The sequence below is a fragment of the Triturus cristatus genome, chromosome 5_2 (assembly GCF_964204655.1).
Source record: "Triturus cristatus chromosome 5_2, aTriCri1.1, whole genome shotgun sequence".
NCBI classification, from domain to species: Eukaryota; Metazoa; Chordata; class Amphibia; order Caudata; family Salamandridae; genus Triturus; species Triturus cristatus.
Genome location: NC_140588.1, coordinates 716268791 through 716291909, shown reverse-complemented (window position 1 = coordinate 716291909; position 23119 = coordinate 716268791). Strand labels below are relative to the sequence as shown.

At 45.0% G+C, this 23119-nt stretch overlaps 2 protein-coding genes across 2 annotated transcripts in view; both read right to left on the bottom strand.

Annotated features, from left to right (window-relative positions):
• The window catches only part of RPS6KA6 (ribosomal protein S6 kinase A6), a 626385-nt gene that overhangs the window by 297549 nt on the left and 305717 nt on the right, over positions 1–23119 (bottom strand). The gene's annotated exons all lie outside the window — the stretch shown is intronic.
• Positions 1–23119, bottom strand: part of LOC146829171 (uncharacterized) — an 83884-nt gene that overhangs the window by 14230 nt on the left and 46535 nt on the right. The window contains exon 2 of the mRNA XM_085608174.1: positions 17478–18494. Coding sequence (XP_085464300.1) covers positions 17478–18494 — 1017 coding nt within the window. The remainder of the gene's footprint in view (positions 1–17477; positions 18495–23119) is intronic.

Below are 23119 nucleotides of genomic sequence, written 5' to 3'. Positions count from 1 at the left end.
AGGTTTCAGGCATGTTAAAGTTAGAAATTAGCATTTAAAAAACCTTAGAAATTCACTGAAAAAAACATAGGTTTTAGGGAAAGTTATAGTTAGTTGGACATTGCACTCGTACAAAACCCATGAAATTCCCCCCTTATAGTTAGTTCAGCTAACTATATAACTCGCGCCCCCGCAATGCACTGCTGATGACATCACATATTACATCACTCATGACATGGTCAGTGACATCAATGATGACATCGCTGATTTAAAAAAAAATGTTTTGGCCCTACTGAGCAGGCCTAGGGGGTCAGGGTGTTTCTACCCTGCCCCCTTTTGTTATTTTTCACCTTTTGTTTTTCTGTTTTCTTGTGCCTCTGTTTTACCAAGGCACAAGATGGCTGCTAACACTTCCTGGTTCCTATGGGAATTAACATGGAGAAAACACGTTTTTGGACCCCCCTTTTTTCCTCGGCCCCGCTTGCCAAATCACCCCAAAACTTTTAAGATAACAGCTGACCGTAACAGGCCATAAGTTTTGAAAATTTCGCAAAGATTCGTCAACCAGCTTCAAAGTTAATGCGAAACCAAAAAATGTGTTTCGTATGGAAACTAGGTCCTAACTATAACTACAAATTGGCGACCGCCAGTAGGATATGGATATATATATATATATATATATATATATATATATATATATATATATATTCACTGAAAAAACCATAGGTTTCAGGGGTGTTATAGTTAGCTGGACTTTTCACTTGTACAAAACCATTGAAATTCCCCCGTTATAGTTAGTTCAGCTAACTATAACTCGCGCGCCCGCAATGCACTGCTGATGACGTCACATATTACATCACTCATGACATGGTCAGTGACATCACTCATGACATCACTGATGACATCTCAAATGACATCACTGATGACATCACTGATGACATCATCCAGTGAATGTGTGTTTTTCTGAAAATTAAATATGTTTTATATATGTATATCTCAAGGTCGATGGAAGAATAAATGGGTATATAAGTGTCTAAATGGATGATTTGTTTTTGAAAAATTGATTGTGTAACTGACTAAGTGTATCATAGTGAATACATGGCTTAGTGAGTAATGTTTAAATATGTAAATATCTGTATCAGTCTCTCACTTTGTGTATAAGTGGCTGCATGGGTTGGTGAGTAGCTACATGGGTGTCTATATAGGTTATTAGTTGGTTTTTTGAGTATCAGTCTGAGTGTCTGCATGGTTCGGTGGGGGTTATGACGTAGTGCATAGGTGCATGAATGAGTGACTCACTGTTTGTATGTGTTGAACACAGCATGTGTGCAGGACTGTATGGGTGGATGAGTGTGTGTATGGGTGTGTTAGTGAGTGAATGACTGTCTCAATAGTGTCTTTATGAGTAACTACATATGTTTTAAACTAGTATATGTGACTATTGGTGTATATATGTGAGTATATGTGAGAGTGATAGATTGAAAGAGTTCCTGTATGAATAAGTATGTGTTTCTATAAGTGATTGTTTAAAAGACTAAGTATGTGTAAGTTTCCGTAGAAGTAAGTGTGGTGGTGTGTGTATAACTGTATATGCAAGTAAATGTATGTTTGATTCTTTATTAGCATGAGTGACTATGTGTGTGAGTAACTCTATGGATGAGTGGCATTGTGTAACAGGATGTATAGGTGCATGAGTACATATGATGAGTGAGTACATGTATGAGTGACTGTATAGGACTGTTGGTGAATGAGTGGATGTGTATGTGGATCTTAGAATTACTGAAGAGGTTGTTGTAACTGGTATTGGTATGTCCATTGTTTTGAAAATTTTAGTCTCTATTTTTGAATGTGTGTATCAAAGGTTATATTAGGGTAAGAGGTGGTCTGCCACTCTATCACAAGGATGATGTCATCAGTGATGTCATCAGTGATGTCATTTGAGATGTCATCAGTGATGTCATGAGTGATGTCACTGACCATGTCATGAGTGATGTAATATGTGACGTCATCAGCAGTGCATTGCGGGCACGCGAGTTATAGTTAGCTGAACTAACTATAACGGGGGAATTTCAATGGTTTTGTACAAGTGAAAAGTCCAGCTAACTATAACACCCCTGAAACCTATGGTTTTTTCAGTGAATTTCTGAGGTTTTTTAAATGCTAATTCCTAACTATAACGTGCCTGAAACCTATGTTTTTTTCTGTGAATTTCAAAGGTTTTTTAAATGCTAATTTCTAACTATGCCTACAGAGATAGGACATGTGAAGAAAGAAGAAAAAATGCACAGAAAGAAACAAAAGAAGTGCAGAAAGAAGCAACAGAAGTCCTCAAATACGAAGATAAGTGCAGGAAGAAGGATAACGTGCAAAAAGAACAAAAAGAAGAGCAGAAAGAAGCCTTGTTGCAAAATCATCCTGTACCCTCAACTTTTTCAGACGGATACTGGTGGTAACTGAGTCTGACTAGCCAGTCCTAGAGCCAGTGCTATGTTAAAAGACACTTAGAATACAGTGAAAACACCTACATACACTAGGGAACATTATGCGTTGGGGTTCCCCTGTGATTAGCATGACCTCCTCTGTAAGCCCCTAGTACATAATAGGGCATGGGGATTAAAACTACCTCTTAAAACAGGCCACAGGGCGTTTTTGCACACGTTAACTCAGGCCCCGTCCCCTCCCTTCACCACTGTGTAAACACGCCCTGTGTCCATTTTTAGTTGGGAGATTAAGTTCATTTGAATCCTGAGGGTCCCTAGGGTCCAACTAGCCCACTAGGTACCTCCAGTAAATGCCACAGAGCTGTGTTGCAGAGAGGTGTAAAAAGTGGCACGGCCTGGACCACCTCCTTGCAATGCAGCTCAGTGGCGCTTACTGGAAGCACTTGGTGGGCTAGTTAGCCCCCAGGGGCCCTCAGTATTGAAGGGAAATTATATCCCCAATTTAAAACGTGCCATAGTGCGTGTTTGCACACGTCACCTCAGGCCCCATCCCCTCCCTTCACCACTGTGTAAACGCGCCCTGTGGCTGTTCTAAGTTGAGAGATTAAGTCCCCTTGAATCCTAAGGGTCCCTAGGGTCAAACTAGACCACTAGGTACCTCCAGTAAGCGCCACAGAGCTGCGTTGCAGAGAGGTGTAAAAAGGGGCTTGGCCTCAGAACACCTGTCTGCAGCGCAGCTCCCTGGCGCATACTGGAGATGCCTGTTGGGGGCGCGTTTGCAGAGTGCTGCACGGAGGGGGCATGGCCTCCGGCACGATGCCAGTCTTTTATTTATTTTAATTTTTTAAGAAGGGGGGCTGTGTGGTTCCCCTTCTTATTCTAATTTATTGGCCCTGATGACCCCATCCCCCAGGGCCTGTCTCCTAATTATATTTTTTTGACCCCAATCCCTAGGGCCGGCCACTGTTTTTTATTATTTAAAAAAAATATTTATTTATAGACACACCTAGGACATGCTGGACAAACCGTACGTACCTATCACCATGACGATTTGCGGGATATTCATTAAAAGGCGACTATGCATGCAATGAATCCACGTGGAATGTATTTACACTACTAGTGAAGCTCTGACATGTCTGATGCCCTACCGTGCCTAATCCCGGTAGACACCCTTGTCGTTTATTTATACAAACATGGGTAGCTATTGACGGGCACATTTAATACACATGCACACCAAGCCATTCAAAGGGGATTCGACAAAAATTCGACCAAAACTATGCAAGAAACCCCCCTCACGGTTAATAAAACACACATCCACTGCCGGATGTGTAATACTTTTTATTTTACTCTCTGGAAAGGGGACGAACATCACTTGAGAGTCACAGCGCGCTCCTGACAGAGCCCAATGCTGTGTTACACCCACCATTGCCTGCCGAGTGCCACACACCTCTGTGTTGTATTCCACTAGCTAGTGCATATGCTATGACACTCTCTAGCCCATGTGCACTGTAACACCACCCCGTGAATATGTCATGCCACACTTGTCTTCGCACGGGTTATATTGCCCCATCTAACGTGCCTTCCTCGATGCCTATGTTATAACGCACAGTGCTATGCCATACATATTACAATCTGCGATCCATATCTGTGTCACAGTGCATATGCAACGTTACACTCCCCAGCACATATTTTATATTACAACTTTAGAGACTAGTTACGTTACACAACACTGCCCTGTGCATATTACACTCCAAGGCGCATATCGCATAGCACGCGCTAGTGCCTGTGCTATCTCGCGCTCTCCAATGAATCTGTCATTGCGCACAATGTATTGCATATTATATTTCACACCCGGTTCATCTTATATCACACTTTTTGGTGCATAGTTTATACCATACACTATATCTAGTTTTCATTTTCAATCGTGCTCTCAGGACTATGTTCTATATAACACTGTGTTCACCTACCCTTTTCACGGGCATTACATTTTGCGATAGGGGGTGGAGGGTCAGGGGGTGTTTCTGCCAAGTGAGCCCGGAGTCACAGTCACAAACGTCCTCTTCTTCCTGAATAAAAGTGAGATTATGCTGCATACTTGTTCATATTTTAAGTAGTTCGCACAGACTCAATGTTTTAAAAACAATAAAGTTCCTAATACCCGCCTTCTCTGAACAGTTAGCTTGCTGCCCCATCCCCCTCCTCCCTATCCTCTGTTGTGTGAATCCATGGAATAGCCTCCTCCCTCCTGCCATGCATGGTCTGATGTGCTGCCACTGCCCTCAATTTAGTATGATGTACCAGTCCACTCCTCCTGCCCTCCATTGCCCAATTCTATGCCCCATCATTGACCTCCTGCTTAAACTCTGTGCTTAGCTTGCTGCCCCTATTCTCCTTCCCCCTGCCCTCCGATGTCTTTGTGCATGCCCCTGCTCCATCCTTTTTGCCCACCATGTCCCATGGACCTGCCACTCCTATCTACTCTGAGTGTTCTGTTGAGCTGCCACTCCCCTCCCACCTGCCTAGCATTGTCAGATGACTGTAACCTGTCCCTGCCACCTCCACCCTGCCTGTCCACATGCCATGCCCCTATCCTCTTCCTCCTGTCCTACATGGTCCATTGTACTGCCACACCCTTCTGCCCTCCCTGGTCTGTTGTGCTGCAACTGCTCCTCCTGCCTGCCCCGTGTGGTCTGTTGTGAGGTCCCTTCCCCTGAACTTTCTTGTCTGTGCGCAGGTCCTGACCCTCCCTTCTATCCTCCATCGTCCTTTGTGCATGCCCCTGCACCCTCCTTCTTGCCCATCATAGCCATTGGTCTTCTGTGCTGCCATGGCCCCTCCCACCTTCCCTGTGTGGTCAGTTAGCTGCCCCTGACCCCCTCCCACCTTCCCTCCATGGTCTGTGTGTATGCCATCACAGTCTCACTGTTGCTCTTCATGGTGTGTCTTGCTTCTAGTGCCCATCCTGCCTGACCTCCATGGCTATCTTGTTGCTCCTGCCCTGCCCCCTTGCCCCCAGCCCTCTGTTTACATGTGAAGACCCCTACTCCCTCCCTCCTGGCTTGTCTGTTCCATTGTAATGCCCCTGATCCGTCCCTACTGCCCTTTATGGTCTGTAATGCTGCAGCTTTCTCTCCTGTCTGTCCATTATGGTCAGCTAGCTACCATTGCCTCTTGCCCCTCTGTTCTCTGTTGTCCATGTGCATGGTCCTGTCCCCTCCCTCTTGCTTTCTATGGATTGTTGTGCTGCACTCCCGTCCTGCATGCCCTGTGTGGTGTATTGTGCTGCTGCAAACCCTGATGCCTGCCCTGCAGGGTCAGTTTGGTGCACCTCTCCATGTCCCTCTTGTCCTCTGTTATCCAAGTCCATGTCCCTATCCCATTTCCTTCCATGATCCAATGTACCATACTTGCGAACATTTTGAACTTGGTAAGAGGGAGATTTTGAAAAAAAACTGGGGTATTGATTTTCCCCTTTGAGTTACATTGAAAAAGAGGATATTGTAGACAGGAGACAGATCAAATAAAGCCCATTTGAGCTTAAAAACATTGGACGTTTCCTGGCTGAACCGGGTCTGTTGGCATGTATGGTTGTACTACCATTGCCTCTTCCTTCTGCCCACAATGGTCTATTACATTGCCACAGCCTTGAAGGAGGGTAGATTTTGTATCACAGGGGGCCCCTGGCCCGTTCTGTCCACGCCTGAAGTATGAGACCCTTGTCCTTGCCCTGCCAGCCGCATTTGTAGGCCGTATTAAATTGACCAGCGGGTCCTGTGTTGCTATATAATTATCCTGAGACATCCTTACCACTCAGCCAGCATAAAACCCCTGTGTAGGCCCTTCTGTTCAATATGTAGGCCTCTTTGTTAAATTGACCATAGCTCTGCAATTTTAGTGTATAGCAGTCTGAAGGCAGGTCTGCGAGGCCTTCTGCTCCAAACTAGTAGCCCCCACCCTACCCGAGTGCTCCGTGCTCGGTATCAAAGTTTAACATCCCACTGAAGCTGTCGACATACAGTAGGCTGCATCCTGGACTGGTACTTGCTTCCTGGGCAGGTTTCCCGCTTTTAAGGAAGTGGCAACCGCAGAGCGTCAAGTTAGGAGAACTGAGGAGATTTTGTACATGAATATATTGAATTCCCGTACAATACCCATTATTTTCTGCTTGCTCTATGGAACTTACGATAAGCGATTGGCCTGAGAGACTGACCTTTTCACCCAGTCCATTGTCAGCATTAAGTGGGTAAATGACGAAATGTCTGGTAAAATCTGCAGACGAAGCTTTTGGGTAGCATACGTAGGTAGATGTAGCGTGCAAAGGAGCCCACAAAATGATATAAAAAGGGAGCACCCACAGATATCGACGGACTACCTCGCCGTCTGTATGTAGGTTAACAGGCTGTGCAGGTTTTCCCCAAGAGCTGGGAGCTCTTGTCTTCCTTTGCTTAAAATGTCTTGCTCTGCTTTGCTTGAAGTATCTTATTCTATTTTACCTATATGAAATGTCATGTTATGTTTAACCATTGTTCTCTTTACTTTTGCATTTAAAAGATTTTGTATTGTAATTGCAGGAATGCTTGCTCTAAGAGTAAACGTGAGTGTTCCTAGGTAACATTTTCCTTGGTGTAACTTGTTTCTCATGATGCATTTATAGATGTGTTTTCTCTCTCTCTCTGTCAGTACATTAATTGAGATACAGAGAATATCATGACAGCTGTATGATTATCTGGATTCTGTATTTTGTACTTTATGTCTCTATTCTGCGGTTTCTTTGAAGTTGTATCTTCTCATTAAACTGCCATTGTATTCTGCCACCAATTCCATGTCTCATATGTCTGTTTTCTTCATTTTTGGAGCAAGCGTTCCTAGGCACCCCGGCTCAAATTAAGGTGCCCCTTTTGTCCCTGACTCACTCTCCTGCTCAGTTCTGTGGTGGCTCCCGGGACTCTGGGGACCGCCTCTAGCTTCCTTGACCCGTAATAGATCTTCCCTCCAACAGCCTCTCTTGCAAGTCCTGTATTGTTGGTTTGTTGCCCCTGCCCCCCTTTCCACTGCCCTCCATAGTCTGTTGTGCTTCCACGGCCCTTCCTGCCTGCTCAGTGTGGTTAAATTGTTGCCTTTGCACTCTCCTACCTGCCTTCAATTTTCAGAGTCCGTGCCCCTGGCCTTTGCCTCTCAACAGTATCCCAATGAACAACTAGATTGCTAACATTCTATATTTATTACAAAAGTGTGGAACGCCTGACATCATCTTGATGTAATCAAAACTGTAATACCTAGAGCATTTCCTTTAGAAATTACATATATGAGAGGGTCTTATTGGCATCAAAATTATGGTTAGTGCTCTAAAAGACTAAAATAAGGACATTTTGTCTGAGTTTTCAAATAGCGACAAAGCACTTTTAAATTATTTGTTATCTTTATGTTTTTTTATCCAGTTGACCACTTGATTAAATGTTGCACTTAGGGGAGAGGATGTGGTGTTACTTCCAGAACTGCAGACTTTGCAACTGGGGAACCAGGTTGAAGTTTCTGCTTCAGCTCGACATTCTGTGATTCTGGTCAAATCACTTAGTCTCCCCATGTCTACAACCAAAATGAATTTGTGCTTGTGTGATGTAACCAATGCTCATGTAAAGCACTCCAATACCTGACAAGTCTGCACTATATAACACTGCAAAAACACTAAATAATAAGTGTTTTGCACACTTCTGTCATTGGGCTATATTTGGGCTACATCTGGGTGATTTTGGGCTACATTTGGGCTCTTTTGTCTCCGGTGGCCATCTTGGGAGATTTATTTGTTATGAAGTTTCCTAATTTCCTCATGTACTGCAGTCTCCTCAGTAGGAAATGCTTTCAGTTTTTTACGTTGATTCCATCATGAAGGTATTCAGATATGTCACACATTTGCCATAAATTCTGAATGTTAGCACTCTAGTTGCTCATTAGATCACTGTAGTAAAACTACTGTTCACCATGGAAGTCTGCTCCTGGTATTAAAAGTGCATGTTTCAGTCTGCATGTCAGAATTTTTTAATGAAATAGAAGAGGATTTGAGAAGTCACTCAAAATGTGCCCTCATTTTCTTTCTTCAGCATTAATGATAATTTCTATGGCAAAATGAACCCCCTCATTGTGTTCCTTTTTAAATTAAATGTTTTAAGTGTTACCAGTTTATTCCAATCAAGATGGCTTCAGGTGTGCCATACTTTTGTCATAATGAAGACAGTTAGCGCTCTAGTTGTTTTTAGAAACATTCTGGGACATTCTGTCATTGGGCTATACTTGGGCTACATCTGGGTGATATTTGGGCTACATTTGGGCTCTTTTGTCTCTGGTGGCCATCTTGGGAGACTTATTTGTTATGAAGTTTCCTAATTTCCTCATTTACTGCAGTCTCCTCAGTAGCAAATACTTTCAGTTTTTTACTTTGATTCCATCAAGAAGGCATTCAGATGTGTCACACATTTGCCATAAATTCAGAATGTTAGCACTCTTTTTGCTCATTAGATCACTGTAGTAAAGCTACTGCTCACCAGGGAAAACTGCTGCTGGTATTGAAAGTGCATGTTTCAGTCTGCATGTCAGAATTTTTTAATGAAATAGAAGAGGATTTGAGAAGTCACTCAAAATGTGCCCTAATTTTTCTTTCTGCAGCACTAATCATACTTTTTATGGAAAAATGAACCCCCTCATTTTGTTCCTTTTGAAATTAAATGTTTTAAGAGTTACCACTTTATTCCAAGCAAGATGGCTTCAGGTGTGCCATACGTTTATCATAGGTAGGACTGTTAGCGCTCTAGTAGTTCTTTGGAACACTCTGGGAAGCTGCAGTAGAACACAAAGGAATCAACTGACAGTCTCTGCCCTTGTTGGATGTACATGTTTTACTGAGAATGTCAGACTTCATTCTCACATGACTGAGAAAGATAATGTGAATTTACAGAAAATAAGCTCTCAGTTTAGCTTATAGATCACCTTCCAAACCTCTGTGGTAAAAGCATGAGAAAATATTTTTCTCTCAATCATGATATCCCAGCAGAAGGCTTTTTCACATGGTGAAATCACCTTAGAACATACCACAATTCCTAAAATGAGTATGGTACCATCAACAAATGATTTATAATGTAACTAAAGTCTTAAAACCTTCTATTAACTGCAATGCTTTTTAATGAGGTGCTATCATGTATATTGGTCCCAAGATGGCTGCCAACACTTCTTGGATGAAGTGCTGACAGCCAATCAGATCTCAGGATGAGATGTGTGGTTAGGCTCCGCCCACATATATATATGCTTTTAAATGCTATTTTCTCAGGAAATACTGAACAGATTTACACCAGACCTGCAAAAGGCACTTCCTTGACCTTATGGCTACCTCTCTGCCAAATTTAAAGTAATTCTGTTCAGCCGTTCGGGCTGTAGCTGTGTCTAAAGGTCCTATGGAAAAATGCATGGGAAAAACGCGTTTTGGGACCCCCCTTTTATCTCAGCCCCCGCTTGACGAATCCCCCCGAGACTTTCAGGGTAGGAGCGGAGCGTAGCGCCCCACCTATTTTGAAAAATTCGCGAGGATTCGTCGACCGGCGCCAAAGTTATTCAAAATAGAATGTTGCGGATTTCCTATGGAAACGTGGTCCTAACTACAACTACCTACTGGCGACCGCCAGTAGGTAATATATATATATATATATCCGAAGCACTTTCCCGACTCTTCCCACTTCCCATCCGGCGAAGAGAGAAGAGAGTCACGGACACCAGTTCCTTCGTGGCAAAATCAGGTCTTTATTTCAATATTACAGCTCTTCTGACGCGTTTCGGATAACACAGTATTCTTGTTCACATATATATATTGGACTTGGCTCTTTTTGCAGGGCCATCCCTGAACTTTTTGCCTTCCTCCTGTATTGTTTCTGACCTGTTGTTGGCAGTTTTATGACTCTGGGCACTTTACCACTGCTGATCAGTGCTAAAGTGCATATGCTCTCCCTATTGTTAAATTGATGTATTGATTAGTGACTCCATGATTGGGTTATTTGATTTACTTGTCAGACCCTAGTACAGTGCACCATGTGTGCCTAGGGCTTATAAATCAAATGCTGCTAGTGGTCTTGCAGCACTGGTTGTGCCACACACAGAAGCAGCCTGTAAAGTGTGTCTCAGGCCTGCCATTGCAGAGCCTGTGTGCAGTCTGTGACTGCCAAGTCGACTTGGCAAGTGCACCCACTTGCCAGTCCCTAAGCCTATCCTTATCTTCATATAAGACACCCCTAAGGCAGGCCCAAGGGCAGGGTGCATTATAAGTATAAGGTACGACATGCCCCGGTGTGTGTGGCATGTCCTAATAGTGGATAACAACCATTTTCGTTTTTCACTATTGCAAGGCTATCTGTTCCCCATAGGCCAGAATGGGCAGTTTGATTATTACATCTTATAATCCTAGCTGACTCAGGGAACATAGTAGAAATTTGAGTTTAGTATGCCTGAACTCAGAATGATAAAATACATCTTTTAGTGAAGTTGGTTTTAACATTCTGTGTTTGAAAATACCACTTTTAGACATTAGGTATTTTCTTGCTTAACTGTCCAAGCCTGCCTCTGCTAGGTTGTGTATTGTGTGTCTGGTTTTGTGAATGACAGGGGTTGGGGTATTCCAGGAGAGAGGGTGAGTCAGCACAGGGTTAAATAAGAAGATCTGCGTGTAGAAGGGTGGGAGGAGTTGCACCTGGAACACGAATAGGGCTGTGCCTTCCCTCCACAATGCTGGCTCCACCTCCTGTGGTGCGTCTGATGTCTTTGCCCTGCACTGTGAAAGGAAAGAAGGAGTCTTGTCAACAAAGTGCTCCAGGACTGACCCAAACTGGTTTGGACTAGGCAAAGGCCTCTCAGCCTTCAGAGAACAAAGAGAAAAGTAGTATAAATATGGGGACCCAGACACCAAGACTTTAGATCACTTCTGGAACAAGAAGAAGCCTCTGCCAAGGAGAAGAACCAAAGGAAGCTGTAGGAGTGGACTGCCCCCCTGCCAGTGTGCTGTGTTGCTGGGTTGGCCTACAGTGGTGTCTTCAGTGCCAAGGAGAGGAGAAGGAACTTTTACGTGTACTTCATCATCTTACAGAATATTTCTCCAAGGGCTTGAACTTGTGCTTGCCTCCTGCTGAAGTCTCAGGGACAACAGACTTCACCACCAGCTCCCCCTGAATTTCCTTGCTGTGAATTCTATCTGCAGAAGACTGCGTGTCGCTGGAAGCTGGAAGCGTGACGCAACAAGAAGAAGCGTGTCACCGCCACAGCTGTAGTCATCGCATTGCCCGAAAAGCGTGCCTTCGTCGCAGCTGTCTGCTGTTTCATCGCCGGGGAAGCGCGTCGCAACAGTGAGGGACACCGTCGCATCACCGGAGAAGCGTGTTGCAAGGCCTGTCGCGGCTCCAAAGTACAGTCGCCTCAAGGCTGCCAGGGCATGCCTGCATCATTTCAACATCGTCGCATCAAGGGCGCCATCTTATCGCATCGCACCGGATTGTCACATCGCATAGAGGCGCCACCTTGCCACATCGCAACCGGGCTGCAGCACGAGAATCTACGCATCACCTCCTCTCCGGTAAGGATCAAGACGCATCCCCTATTCTGCGCAAGTATTGATGCGCGACGCATCGTCTCCCCCGAAGCAAGGAATCAACACATCTTCAACGCTGCAAGCCTTTTGTTTATTTTGCGTTACGCATCCAGGTACTTTTGTGAGAACTGTGTCGCATTAACCAATAACTTGAACCAAGTTAATCCTACCATCTTTAAGTCAATTTTGATTACATTATTGTGGAATTTTGTCGTTTGTGGTCTTGTGTTAAGTCTATGTAAAGAAATACTTATTTTTATAAAACCTGTGTGGTGTCCATCTGTTGTGTTTTCACTGTATTACTGTATGTGTTCACAAGTGCTTAACACAGTGCCTCTGAGATAAGCCTGTCTACTTGTGCTAAGCTACCAAGGGGGTGAGCAGGGGTTATCCAGTAGTGTAATCCCCTTTCCCGGACTTAGAAGCGAGGGTCCCTATTTGGTCAAAGGTACCTACCTCTGCCAACTAGAGACCCCCAGTTCTAACTATATATATTAAATATACCCTTACCAACCTAAACCCCCAACCAAAACACCCTTACCACCCTAAAAAAACTTTAGCACCCAATACCCCTACCCACCCTAAACCCTTATAAAAGACCCTTACCACCCAATGCCCATACCCACCCCTAAATCCTAAAACTACCCTAGCCACCCAATACCTCTCCCCACCCTAGACCCAAAAATACCCTTACCACCCAATACCTCTCCCCACCCTAAACCCTAAAAATACCCTTACCATCCAATACCCTACCCACCCCAAAACCCTAAAATCACCCTTACTACTGTATACTCATACCTTCCCCCCTTAACCCCTAAGGGGCCCTAGCCCTAATATTTAGATATATATATATATATATATATTGGCGGTCGCCAGTAGGTAGTTATAGTTAGAACCTATTTTCCATAGGAAATCCGCAACATTCTATTTGGAATAACGTTGGCGCCCGTTGACGAATCTTGGCGAAATTTTCAAAACTATTGGCCAGCTCCGGTCCGCTCCTATCCTGAAAGTCTTGGGATGATTCGTGTAGCGGGGGCTGAGATAGGGGTGTCCCAAAACGTGTTTTCCCCATGCAATTTCCCATAGGACATTTAGCCGCAGCTACAGCCCTAACTGGTGAACGGAATTATACCAAATTTGACAGAAAGGTAGACCTTGGTTCAGAGTCGTCCCTTTTGCTTAAATGGTGTAAATCTGTTCAGTAGTTCCTGAGAAAATCAAAATCAAAATCACATATATATCTGGGCGGAGCCTAACCACACATCTCATCGTGAGACCTGATTGGCTGTCAGTACTTCATCCAAGAAGTGTTGGCAGCCATCTTGGGACCAATATACATGATAGCACCTCATTAAAAAGCATTGCAGTTAATAGAAGGTTTTAAGAATTTAGTTACATTATAAATCATTTGTTGATAGTACCATACTCATTTTAGGAATTGTGGTGTGTTCTAAGGTGATTTTACCATGTGAAAAAAAGCCTTCTGCTGTGATATCTTGAATCATGTTTGAGAAAAAACTATTTTCTCATGCTTTTCCCACAGAGGTTTGGAAGGTGATCTACAAGCTAAACTGAGAGCATATTTTCTGTAAATTCACATTATCTTTCTCAGTCATGTGAGAATGAAGTCTGACATTCTCAGTGAAACATGTACATCCAACAAGGGCATAGACTGTCAGTTGATTCCTTCGTGTTCTACTGCAGTTTCCCAGAACAACTAGAGTGCTAACTGTAAGGGATCGGATGTAGCAGTGCCTACCTCGTGAACACCCTGTACAAACTACAACTCCCATGATGCCTTAAGGGGAGGGGATAAATGCACTGTGTACGTGCAGGTCAGTGCAAGTAATTCTGATGTTGCTCCCGGCTCTTCTTCGATGGGGGGGGGGGGGGGGGGGGGGGGGGGGGAGTGTTGGCTGGTGGCGGAAGCCTTGTTCCGGCTATTCTCTGGATCGGATCTGGTTCCTGGACTCTGGCGAGTCGTGTCCTGATCAGTGAGTAGCCTAGTGAACGGTTGCGGCCATTCATGGGGAATCTGTGTTCCGAGGTTGCCTTAGCGGAATACTGTGCGGGGCTGCCGCGTATTACCGTGTATGAAGGCTGGAGACTCGGTCCTCAGAGTGTCTCCTTTTTGTTATCGGCGCATAGCAGAGTACAGCAGTGAAGGAACCGCGTACTTCCGCGTATGTTTTCAGGAATTGGTGGTAACATTGAAATGGCAGATAGGCTACATTCACTGTTGCTCTGTAGAAACAACGGATGTGTATTGAACTCCTGTGTTTGGTAACACATAGCGAAACACAGTGGTGAGCTGAACCTTAGATTACCGAGCATGTGCAGGAACTGACTTGAAACTTCTTGGAGGAAAATCTTTTCTTTCCCCTTCATCCTGAATGATGAGCAATTCAGGGGTGTTTGGTTTTATTTAGTTAGGACTGTTTTTCTGCAGCGGTGCTAGAACCTGGGGGTACGTATGTGTGTGTACTAGTTCATATGATTGGATGGCGTATGTGAAGTACCATCATGACCTTTAGTGTTTTGTTTCAGATACGCTCCTCAGCTAAAGACGTTGGGTATACTCTTTAGGATTGTAGACTGCTATATCCCATACCAGGTACATCTAAATTATTTAGCGAGACCTAATGAGTGTAGACGTTCTTTGAACATTGTTTATATCTGTGTCCTTTTGTTGTTACAGGTTCTAATTCCCCTGCTGTCCCTTCCCTATCCTTTCCCTCGCCTGATCACTCGAGCACCCTGTATATACACAGGGGTGTTGGTGGTATCGGGAGGTGGACCTTTTTCTGCTGCTACTGGTTCCTGTGGAGCGTAACCTGACACTAACAGTCCTACTTATGACAAACGTATTGCACACCTGAAGCCATCTTGATTGGAATAAAGTGGTCACACTTAAAACATTTAATTTGCAAAGGAACAAAATGAGGGGGTTCATTTTGCCATAGAAATTATGATTAGTGCTGCAGAAAGAAAAATTAGGGCACATTTTGACTTCTCAAATCCTCTTCTATTTCATAAAGAAATTCTGACATGCAGACTGAAACATGCACTTTGAACACCAGCAGCAGACTTCCCTGGTGAGATTTATGCAAAGGTTCGAAGGGAGGCCCCATCAGCCTTGTGAGCACGATATTTAAGTTCCACATAGGTGAGGGTGGTACTCTGGGGGGGAATTATTCTTTTGAGGCCTTCCATGAAGGCTTTAATGGCAGGTACTCTGAAAAGTGATAGGTGCTGCCTGTTTTGTAAGTAAGCTGCAATTGCTGCGAGGTGTAGCCGAATGGAGGTATAGGCTAGATTACACCTTTGTAGGTGGAGTAAGTAGCATATGATGTGTTGTATAGACACGTCTAGAGGATTGATTGTGTTGTTATGGCAATAAAGAACAAATCTTTTCCACTTGTCAGTGTAGCAGGCTCTAGTGGTAGGGCGTCTAGCTTCTTTGATGACGTTCATACAGTCAGGGGGAAGGTTTAGGTACCCGAATTCTAGGATTTCAGGAGCCAGATCGCAAGGTTGAGCTGTGCTGGGTCCGGGTGCCTGATCTCTCCATGGTTCTGGATTAGGAGTCATGGTGAGAGGTGTAGCTTTTGGTGTGGTACTACCGAGAGTTCCAGCAGCGTGGTGTACCACAGTTGTCTGGCCCAAGTTGGAGCTACTAGGATCAGTGTGAGGGAGTGCTGTTGTAGCTTTCGCACCACTAATGGAATGAGTGGGAGAGGCGGAAAAGCATACACAAATTTGCCTGACCAGTTCATCCATATCGCATTTCCTTTGGATAATGGGTGTGGGTATCTGGCGGCGAAGCTTGGGCATTTTGTGTTTTCGTGGGTGGCGAAGAGGTCTATCTGTGGATGCCCCCACATTTGAAAGAACCGATGAAGAACCTGTGGGTGAAGTTCCCACTTGTGGATCTGTTGTGTCTGTCTGCTGAGCAGATCTGCCACGGTGTTTTGGACTCCTGAGACATGTTGAGCTAGCAGAAAGATTTTGTGGGGAATTGCCCATCTCCATATGCTCTGTGCTAATTGAGAGAGCTGTGGAGAGTGTGTGCCACCTTGTTTTTGAATATAATACATGGCCATCATGTTGTCTGTGCGAATGAGGTCTGCCTTGCCTGAAATCCGTGGGTGAAAGGATTTCAGGGCTAGAAAGATAGCTAGTAACTCCAGATGGTTGATATGGAGTAACTTTTGTTGCGGCGTCCATGTGCCCTGCACTGTGAGGTGTAATAGATGAGCTCCCCAGCCGGAGAGCGATGTGTCCATTTTTAGTATTATTTGGGGAACCGGGTCCAGGAACGGTCGACCTTTGGAAAGGTTTGTGGTGTTCCACCACTGCAGAGAGCGAAGGGTGCGACCGTCTACCAACACCAGATCTGTCAGTTGCCCCTGGGCCTGGTTCCATTGGCGCGCTAAGCACTCTTGGAGTGGACGCATCTGGAGTCTTGCGTGAGGCACTATGAAAATGCAAGAGGCCATCATCCCTATCAGTTGCATAAACACTCGTGCTGGAAGGGAGTGTTGAAGTACGAATTTTTGTCGTAAAGCCTGAATGCTTGCAATCCTGGCCGGATTGGGGTAGGCTATTGCTTTTGAGGGGTCTATGGTGGCATCAAGGTATTGTTTTATGTGGGATGGTGTTAGCTGGGACTTTTGGTGGTTCACCGTGAAGCCTAGTTGGTGAACTAGTTCGATTGTGCTGGCGGTGTGGTGTACACATTGGTTGTATGAAGTGGCTTTTATCAGCCAATCGTCCAAGTATGGGAAGACGTGAATGTGCTGTCTTCTGAGGTGTGCCGCCACCACTGCTAGGCACTTGGTGAATACCCGTGGTGCTGTTGTGACTCCGAACGGGAGCACTTTGAATTGGTAGTGTTGTCCGTCCACTACAAATCTGAGGTACTTTCTGTGAGCATGATGTACTGGAATGTGGAAGTATGCGTCTTTCAAGTCCAGTGTGGTGAGAAAGTCGTTCTGGGAGAAGAGCGGAAGAACCTGCTGAAGTGTTACCATATAAAAATGGTCTGAGTGTATGTATGTGTTTAGAGGCCGGAGATCTAGAATAGGTCGTAGAGTCTCGTCCCCCAAATTTTGTTGATTGACAGGAACGTGTTCTATTGCCTGTTTTTGTAGGAGGGAGATTACCTCCTGCTTTAGCAATGTGGAATGTTCTTGTGACATTGGGCGTTGCCTGGGTGGAATGTTTGGGGGGGTAGAGGTTAATTCCAGGCAGTATCCTGACTGAATTATTTGGGTCACCCATTTGTCTGAGGTGATGGTCTCCCAGACAGGAAGGAAATTTGTGAGTCTGCCCCCGACTGGAGTGGAATGGTCTGGGGGGAGCGGGGGGAAGTCATTGGGTAGTAGGTGTGGCAGAACGGGCGTTGTTTGTTTTGCCTCTGCCCTTGTTGTTGTTACCCCTGTAGCCGCCTCTTTGGTAACCTTTTGTAAAGGTGGTCTGAGTAGGGGACTTGAACGATGTGGACGCTGTGTCTGAGGAGTAGCCTCTGGATGCACTCCGAAAGGATGAGCGGCGAAAGGAGCGTCTGGGCGGGTGAGACTGTAAGGCCCCCATGGATTTTGCTGTATCCGTGTCCTTTTTCATCTTTTCTACGGCCTCATCCACCTTTGGCCCGAATAGATGTTCCTGGTCAAAGGGATGGTTAAGGATAGAGGCTTGTACTTCTGGTTTAAACCCAGATACTCTTAACCAAGCATGACGACGGAGAAGGACGCTGGAGTTAATGGCCCTGGAGGCTGTGTCTGCTGCGTCTAGGGCACAACGTATAGAGGTGTTTGTGATTGTTTTACCCTCTTGAATCAACTCGTTGGCTTTACTTTTATATTTTTCAGGGAGATGTTGCATTATGCTCTCTAATTCGTCATAATGAGCCCTGTCATATCTGGCCAGCAGTGCCGGAGTGTTTGCAATACGCCATATGTTGGCGGCCTGGGATGCTGTGCAGTTGCCTGAAGCATCTAGCAATTTTGATTCCTTGTCAGGTGGTGGTGCATCACCTGACGCTTGTGAGTTTGCCCTTTTACGTGCCGTAGAGACCACTAAGGAATCTAGTGGCACTGGTCCTCCGATGTAAGAGGGATCTGAGGGAGCAGGTTTGTACTTCTTTTCGATACGTGGGTTAAGGACCCTGGCTCTCACTGGGTCTTTAAAAACTTCTGCTGCATGCTTTACCACCCCTTTGAGCATGGGCAGTATGGAGGTGGACCTCTGTGTAGTATCGAATGTGTCTAGGAGGAAATCTTCCTCCACAGGGTCATTATGCATGTCCACCCCATGATAATGTGCTGCTCTTTGCAGAAGATGGTTAAACCCTAGTGAATCTTCAGGTGGAGATGGTCTAGAGGGGTAAATATCGTCTTGTGGGATGTTGGGGAAATCTGGTATGTGGTAATCGTCCCATGGATCTGGAGATCCTGTAGGGGTGGGGTCTTGTGGCACATCCCTTGTATCATAATATGGGTCCCCATGATCATCATCGTCTGGAGATGGAGTAGGAGAACGATGAGGTGGGGGTGTAGAGGGTGAAGGGGGTGGAGGTGGGGAAGGAGGAGGGGAAGGTATTCTGAATGGAGAGGTAGCAGAGTCCTTCCTCTTTGGAGGTGGAGGCGGAGCAGGCTTCTCCAAATGTCTCTTCTTAGTAGAGAGCGTCAAATGTCCAGTTTTTGGATCCTTGGTAAGAGTATTTTGCAAGGGATCCGGTATAAATAACTCTGGTGAGGTAATTTGGTCCGTCGGCGTCGAAGGCGTCGGGCTGATGATTTTTTAGGTTTTTCGATGCCGGTTTGATGTTTAGAACCCGGCTTGGGACCCTCCGGTCTCTTGGTCGGCGCCGAGATGTGCTTCGGCTTGGAAGTGTCGGTGCCGGTGGCCTTGTGTGGTTTGGTCGGCACCGAAGAGCAGGGTTTCGACCCCGAGGGCTTTGGTGCGGAGCTCGGTGTCGAGGTGGAGGCCGTCTTCTTTTTCGGTGCCAAAGTGTGTTTGTCAGCACCGCTGGCAGGCTGGCTCGAGCCCGAGCCGCTGGAAGGCTTACTTGGCTTCTTCACTGGGCCCGAAGGTGGGGTGTGTGGAGCAGTGTCTCTGGTCTTGCCTAGGCCCGGAGGCGAAGGCGTGACCGAAGCCTTTTTGGGTGCCGGTGCGGGTGTGGGAGGGGGTAGATTGGTGCTCACGACCCTCTGCGCCCGGGTGATGTCCTCAACATCTGACTCGTCGGCCTCGGAAGCACTGACGAGTTCCTCTTCGGTACGATGATGTTCCGGATCGTCGATGTCATCTCTGAAGATGTCGACTGGAATGGACGTCGAGGAGTGTGCCATGTTCCTTCTGGCTCTTCGGTCCCGAATAGTCTTTTTGGATCGGAAACTTACAGGCCGGACAGTCTCGACCCTCGTGTTCTGGGAAGAGGAAAAGGTTGCATACCTCATGAAGATCGGTGTGGGGAAATTTGGACCCACATTGAGGGCACTTTTTGAATGGAGTTCTTTCCATGAGCCGGGAACGGAGCCTGGGTAGGTCCGAAGGCCGCCGTCGACGACTGGAACCGAAGGTTTGTGTCGATGAGAAAGCGCGTTGATTGAAGAGATCGTGATCGAAACAATACAGCGATTGGGGTGAGGATTGCGCGTCGATCGTCGAACTGGAAGCTGTTCGGAACCGGAGCGCGAAGATCACATCTGAGCCTGATGGCGGAAAAAAACAATCTGAGGATGGAGCCGAAGCCCATGCGCAATACGATCCAAAGGAGGAGTCACCGACCTCATGACTTCCAAAGACTTTCCAAGAGTAAAAACAAACTGCAAACATCCGGGCCCAACACCAGATGGCGATCTATGCAAAAGTGTGTTATCTGCAGCTCATAAGCCTCGAACACATATTTTTCAGAAAAACACACATTCACTGGATGATGTCATTTGAGATGTCATCAGTGATGTCATGAGTGATGTCACTGACCATGTCATGAGTGATGTAATATGTGATGTCATCAGCAGTGCATTGCGGGCTCACGAGTTATAGTTAGCTGAACTAACTATAACGGGGAATTTCAATGGTTTTGTACGAGTGAAAAGTCCAGCTAACTATAAAGCCCCTGAAACCTATGTTTTTTTCAGTGAATTTCTAAGGTTTTTTAAATGCTAATTCCTAACTATAACGTGCCTGAAACCTATGGTTTTTTCAGTGAGTGTATATATATATATATATTATCTACTGGCGGTCGCCAGTAGATAGTTATAGTTAGGACCGAGTTCCCATTGGAAATCTGAAAATTCTATTTTGAATAACTTTGGCGCCGGTTGACTTATCTTCGTGAAATTTTCAAAATTAATGGGGCGCTCCGCTCAGCTCCTACCCTGAAAGTCTTGGGGTGATTCGTCAAGCGGGGGCTAAGAAAAAAGGGGGGGTCCCCAAACGCGTTTTCCCCATGCATTTTCCCATAGGACCTTTAGTCGAAGGTACAGCCCGAACAGCTGAACAGAATTACTTGAAATTTGGCAAAGAGGTAGTCCTCAGGTCATGCATGTGCCTTTTGCATATATGGTGTCAATCTGTTCAGTAGTTCCTGAGAAAATTGCAGTTAAAAGTACATAAATATCTATATGCGCGCACCGTGCGCGCACGGTGCGAGCACCGTGCCATGCGCGAGCGTAATTCTGATTGGTGGTTAGATGTCAGTCAACATTCGAATCGCCATTTTGTGTGTGGCAGTGAAAAAGGAAGTTTGAGAACTTGAAAAGGGGGCAGGGTAGAGAGTTCCTGACCCCCTAGCCTTTGTCAGGGGGTCCCTGAAGGACCCCGAAGGGAGAAAAATACATTTTATTTTTTTTCAAAAAATCGCGGGGAGCGCGCACGGTGCGCACACCCCCCAGCCGCCATTTTGAGTTTTAGAGGCAGAAGAGAGCTAAAAACACAAGTGGAGAAAGTGAAAAGGGGGCAGGGTAGAGAGTCCCTGACCCCCTAGGCCTTCTCAGGGGGACCATGAAAGACCTCTAAGGTCCCAATAAAAAAAAAAAAAATTATAAATACTGCGCGGTGCGCACACGGTGCGGTGCGTGCACGGCGGCAAAAAATTCATTAAAAAAATAGAATCAAAAATTAAGTTTAAGTATTTAGATGTTGGTTGGCTCTAAAAAGAGCCTTTGTGTTCATTGAGTGTTTTTTTGTACCTACAAGTAAGTACCGATGCAGAGTCTAAAGTTCAAGAGGAAGACTCTGTTCCCTTCATCTGTGAAATGAACACCGTCTCCTCTATAAATGCCTTGCATGTTGTAACGCAAGTTGATTTGGTATATAGAACCCATACCATAGTCTCTGAGGAAAGCAGAAACAGACTTATTGACGTGCTTTTTTGCTTTCTCAAACTGCGGACAATATTGGTTGGACCAGTTCCACTTTTGCCTTTGGCATATATTAGAATATACAAAGGTAGTTTGTGGAAAAAGTGACATCAATTGCACAAAGGTGTCCTTAACAAGCATTTCCAGACCTACCCCAGTTAAAGTGCCTAGGACATTTCCACCACAGTGCACAATTATAAGGTCAGGCTGTGGGAGATGTAGAAAGGATTTCACCAAAGGCAATAATTGGTGCCACTTTAACCCTCTCTGACCAATCCATTTAACGTCTACATTTGGCAAAGCAAGGTCTTTCACAATACCTCTTTTTCTGCATACTTTTCACTCCAGTAGACATAGCTATGACCTACAATCCACACTGTGAACATCTTTCAAGGAGATCTGGATGCACTCAGGTGTCTTTCAGTAGAATGGCAATATGAAAAGAAAGACAGTTGTAAAATGGAGGCTTACATACTTTTTTTTAAATAAAAAGAGCTCATTGGCTGTTTCAGACCATTCAACACTAAAAACTAGGCTGTATGTTTAAATTTTTAAAAGCATGTTTTGTATTGGTTCAGAAAAATGTGCTCCCACAGAAGATTACTTTGGATATGCTGTTAGGTTTGAAAAGTCAAGCACTCTTGCTCTTTGGATTAGAAACATTGTGTGCTGAACTTCTGACCTCTCTGCTCACACCAGTGTTCCATGATCTGTTGCTATGGTAGCAGGCAGAAGTCATATTGGGGGTAGGAATCATTTGGAAAGGGTTGAAATTTGCAACCAATAGAAATGTGTGTTTCCATTTAAAAAAATATGGGAAGCAATGTGATTTGAAGTTAACATGTATATGTGTGAAAAAAGAGAGAAATTTGGCATTTAGTGGTTTTGGTGAGAGGAGTACAGCTCAGAGATTCTGGCTCTGATAATCTGCTGTGTGAGTGGCACATTTCTTTCTCAACTAACTACTTTTAAAGGTGAGTTATGAATTTGAGAGGGGATGTATGTGGTGTATTTTGATATAAATAATAGAAATGTGTTTCTTCTTTTAAAGTTGTGTTTTACATTTTATGTTTTGGAAGATATTTAACTGCCTTGAACTTGTAAGATCTTATGGAGTATGTCTTCACCATATGTTAAGGTGTACTGGTATAACCCAGGAATACTGTTTTGTGCCTAGAATCACACCATGAGTCTGTGTGCACACAGGAATTATTGTCAGAGTTGCTCTTATTCTGTAAGACTTGCACTCGTAGGAAACGGGCAGCTTGTTTTCTTGAACTGTGATGGTTAGCATTCAGCACAAATCACTTTCTCACAGATGAGAGGCAAATGGTAACACATTTGAAAACAACAGGGTAGATTTTCCTTCCACTCCTGCAATGGGTGAGGTAGTTCCTACATGTTCATAAGCACAATTAACCCTTACCACAGGTGATCTTACATACATCTCCGCAGTCTTCATGCAGTTGTGCAAGCGTCCATGCAGATCTCTCTTGCACCTGACAATACACAGTCTCCAGAAGCACACTCTTAGCACACAGCTAGCTGCTTCTCCTGCACTCCCATGCTTACTATTCAGCACGGTGTAGTATTTCAGATAGCAGTGTGTAACGCTAACACATTCAACATCACCAAGGCTCATTTCCTTTGCTCTAGTCTAATCACTCACCCAGGTTCCACATGCTCATGGTCTCAATTAGCTGTTAGGA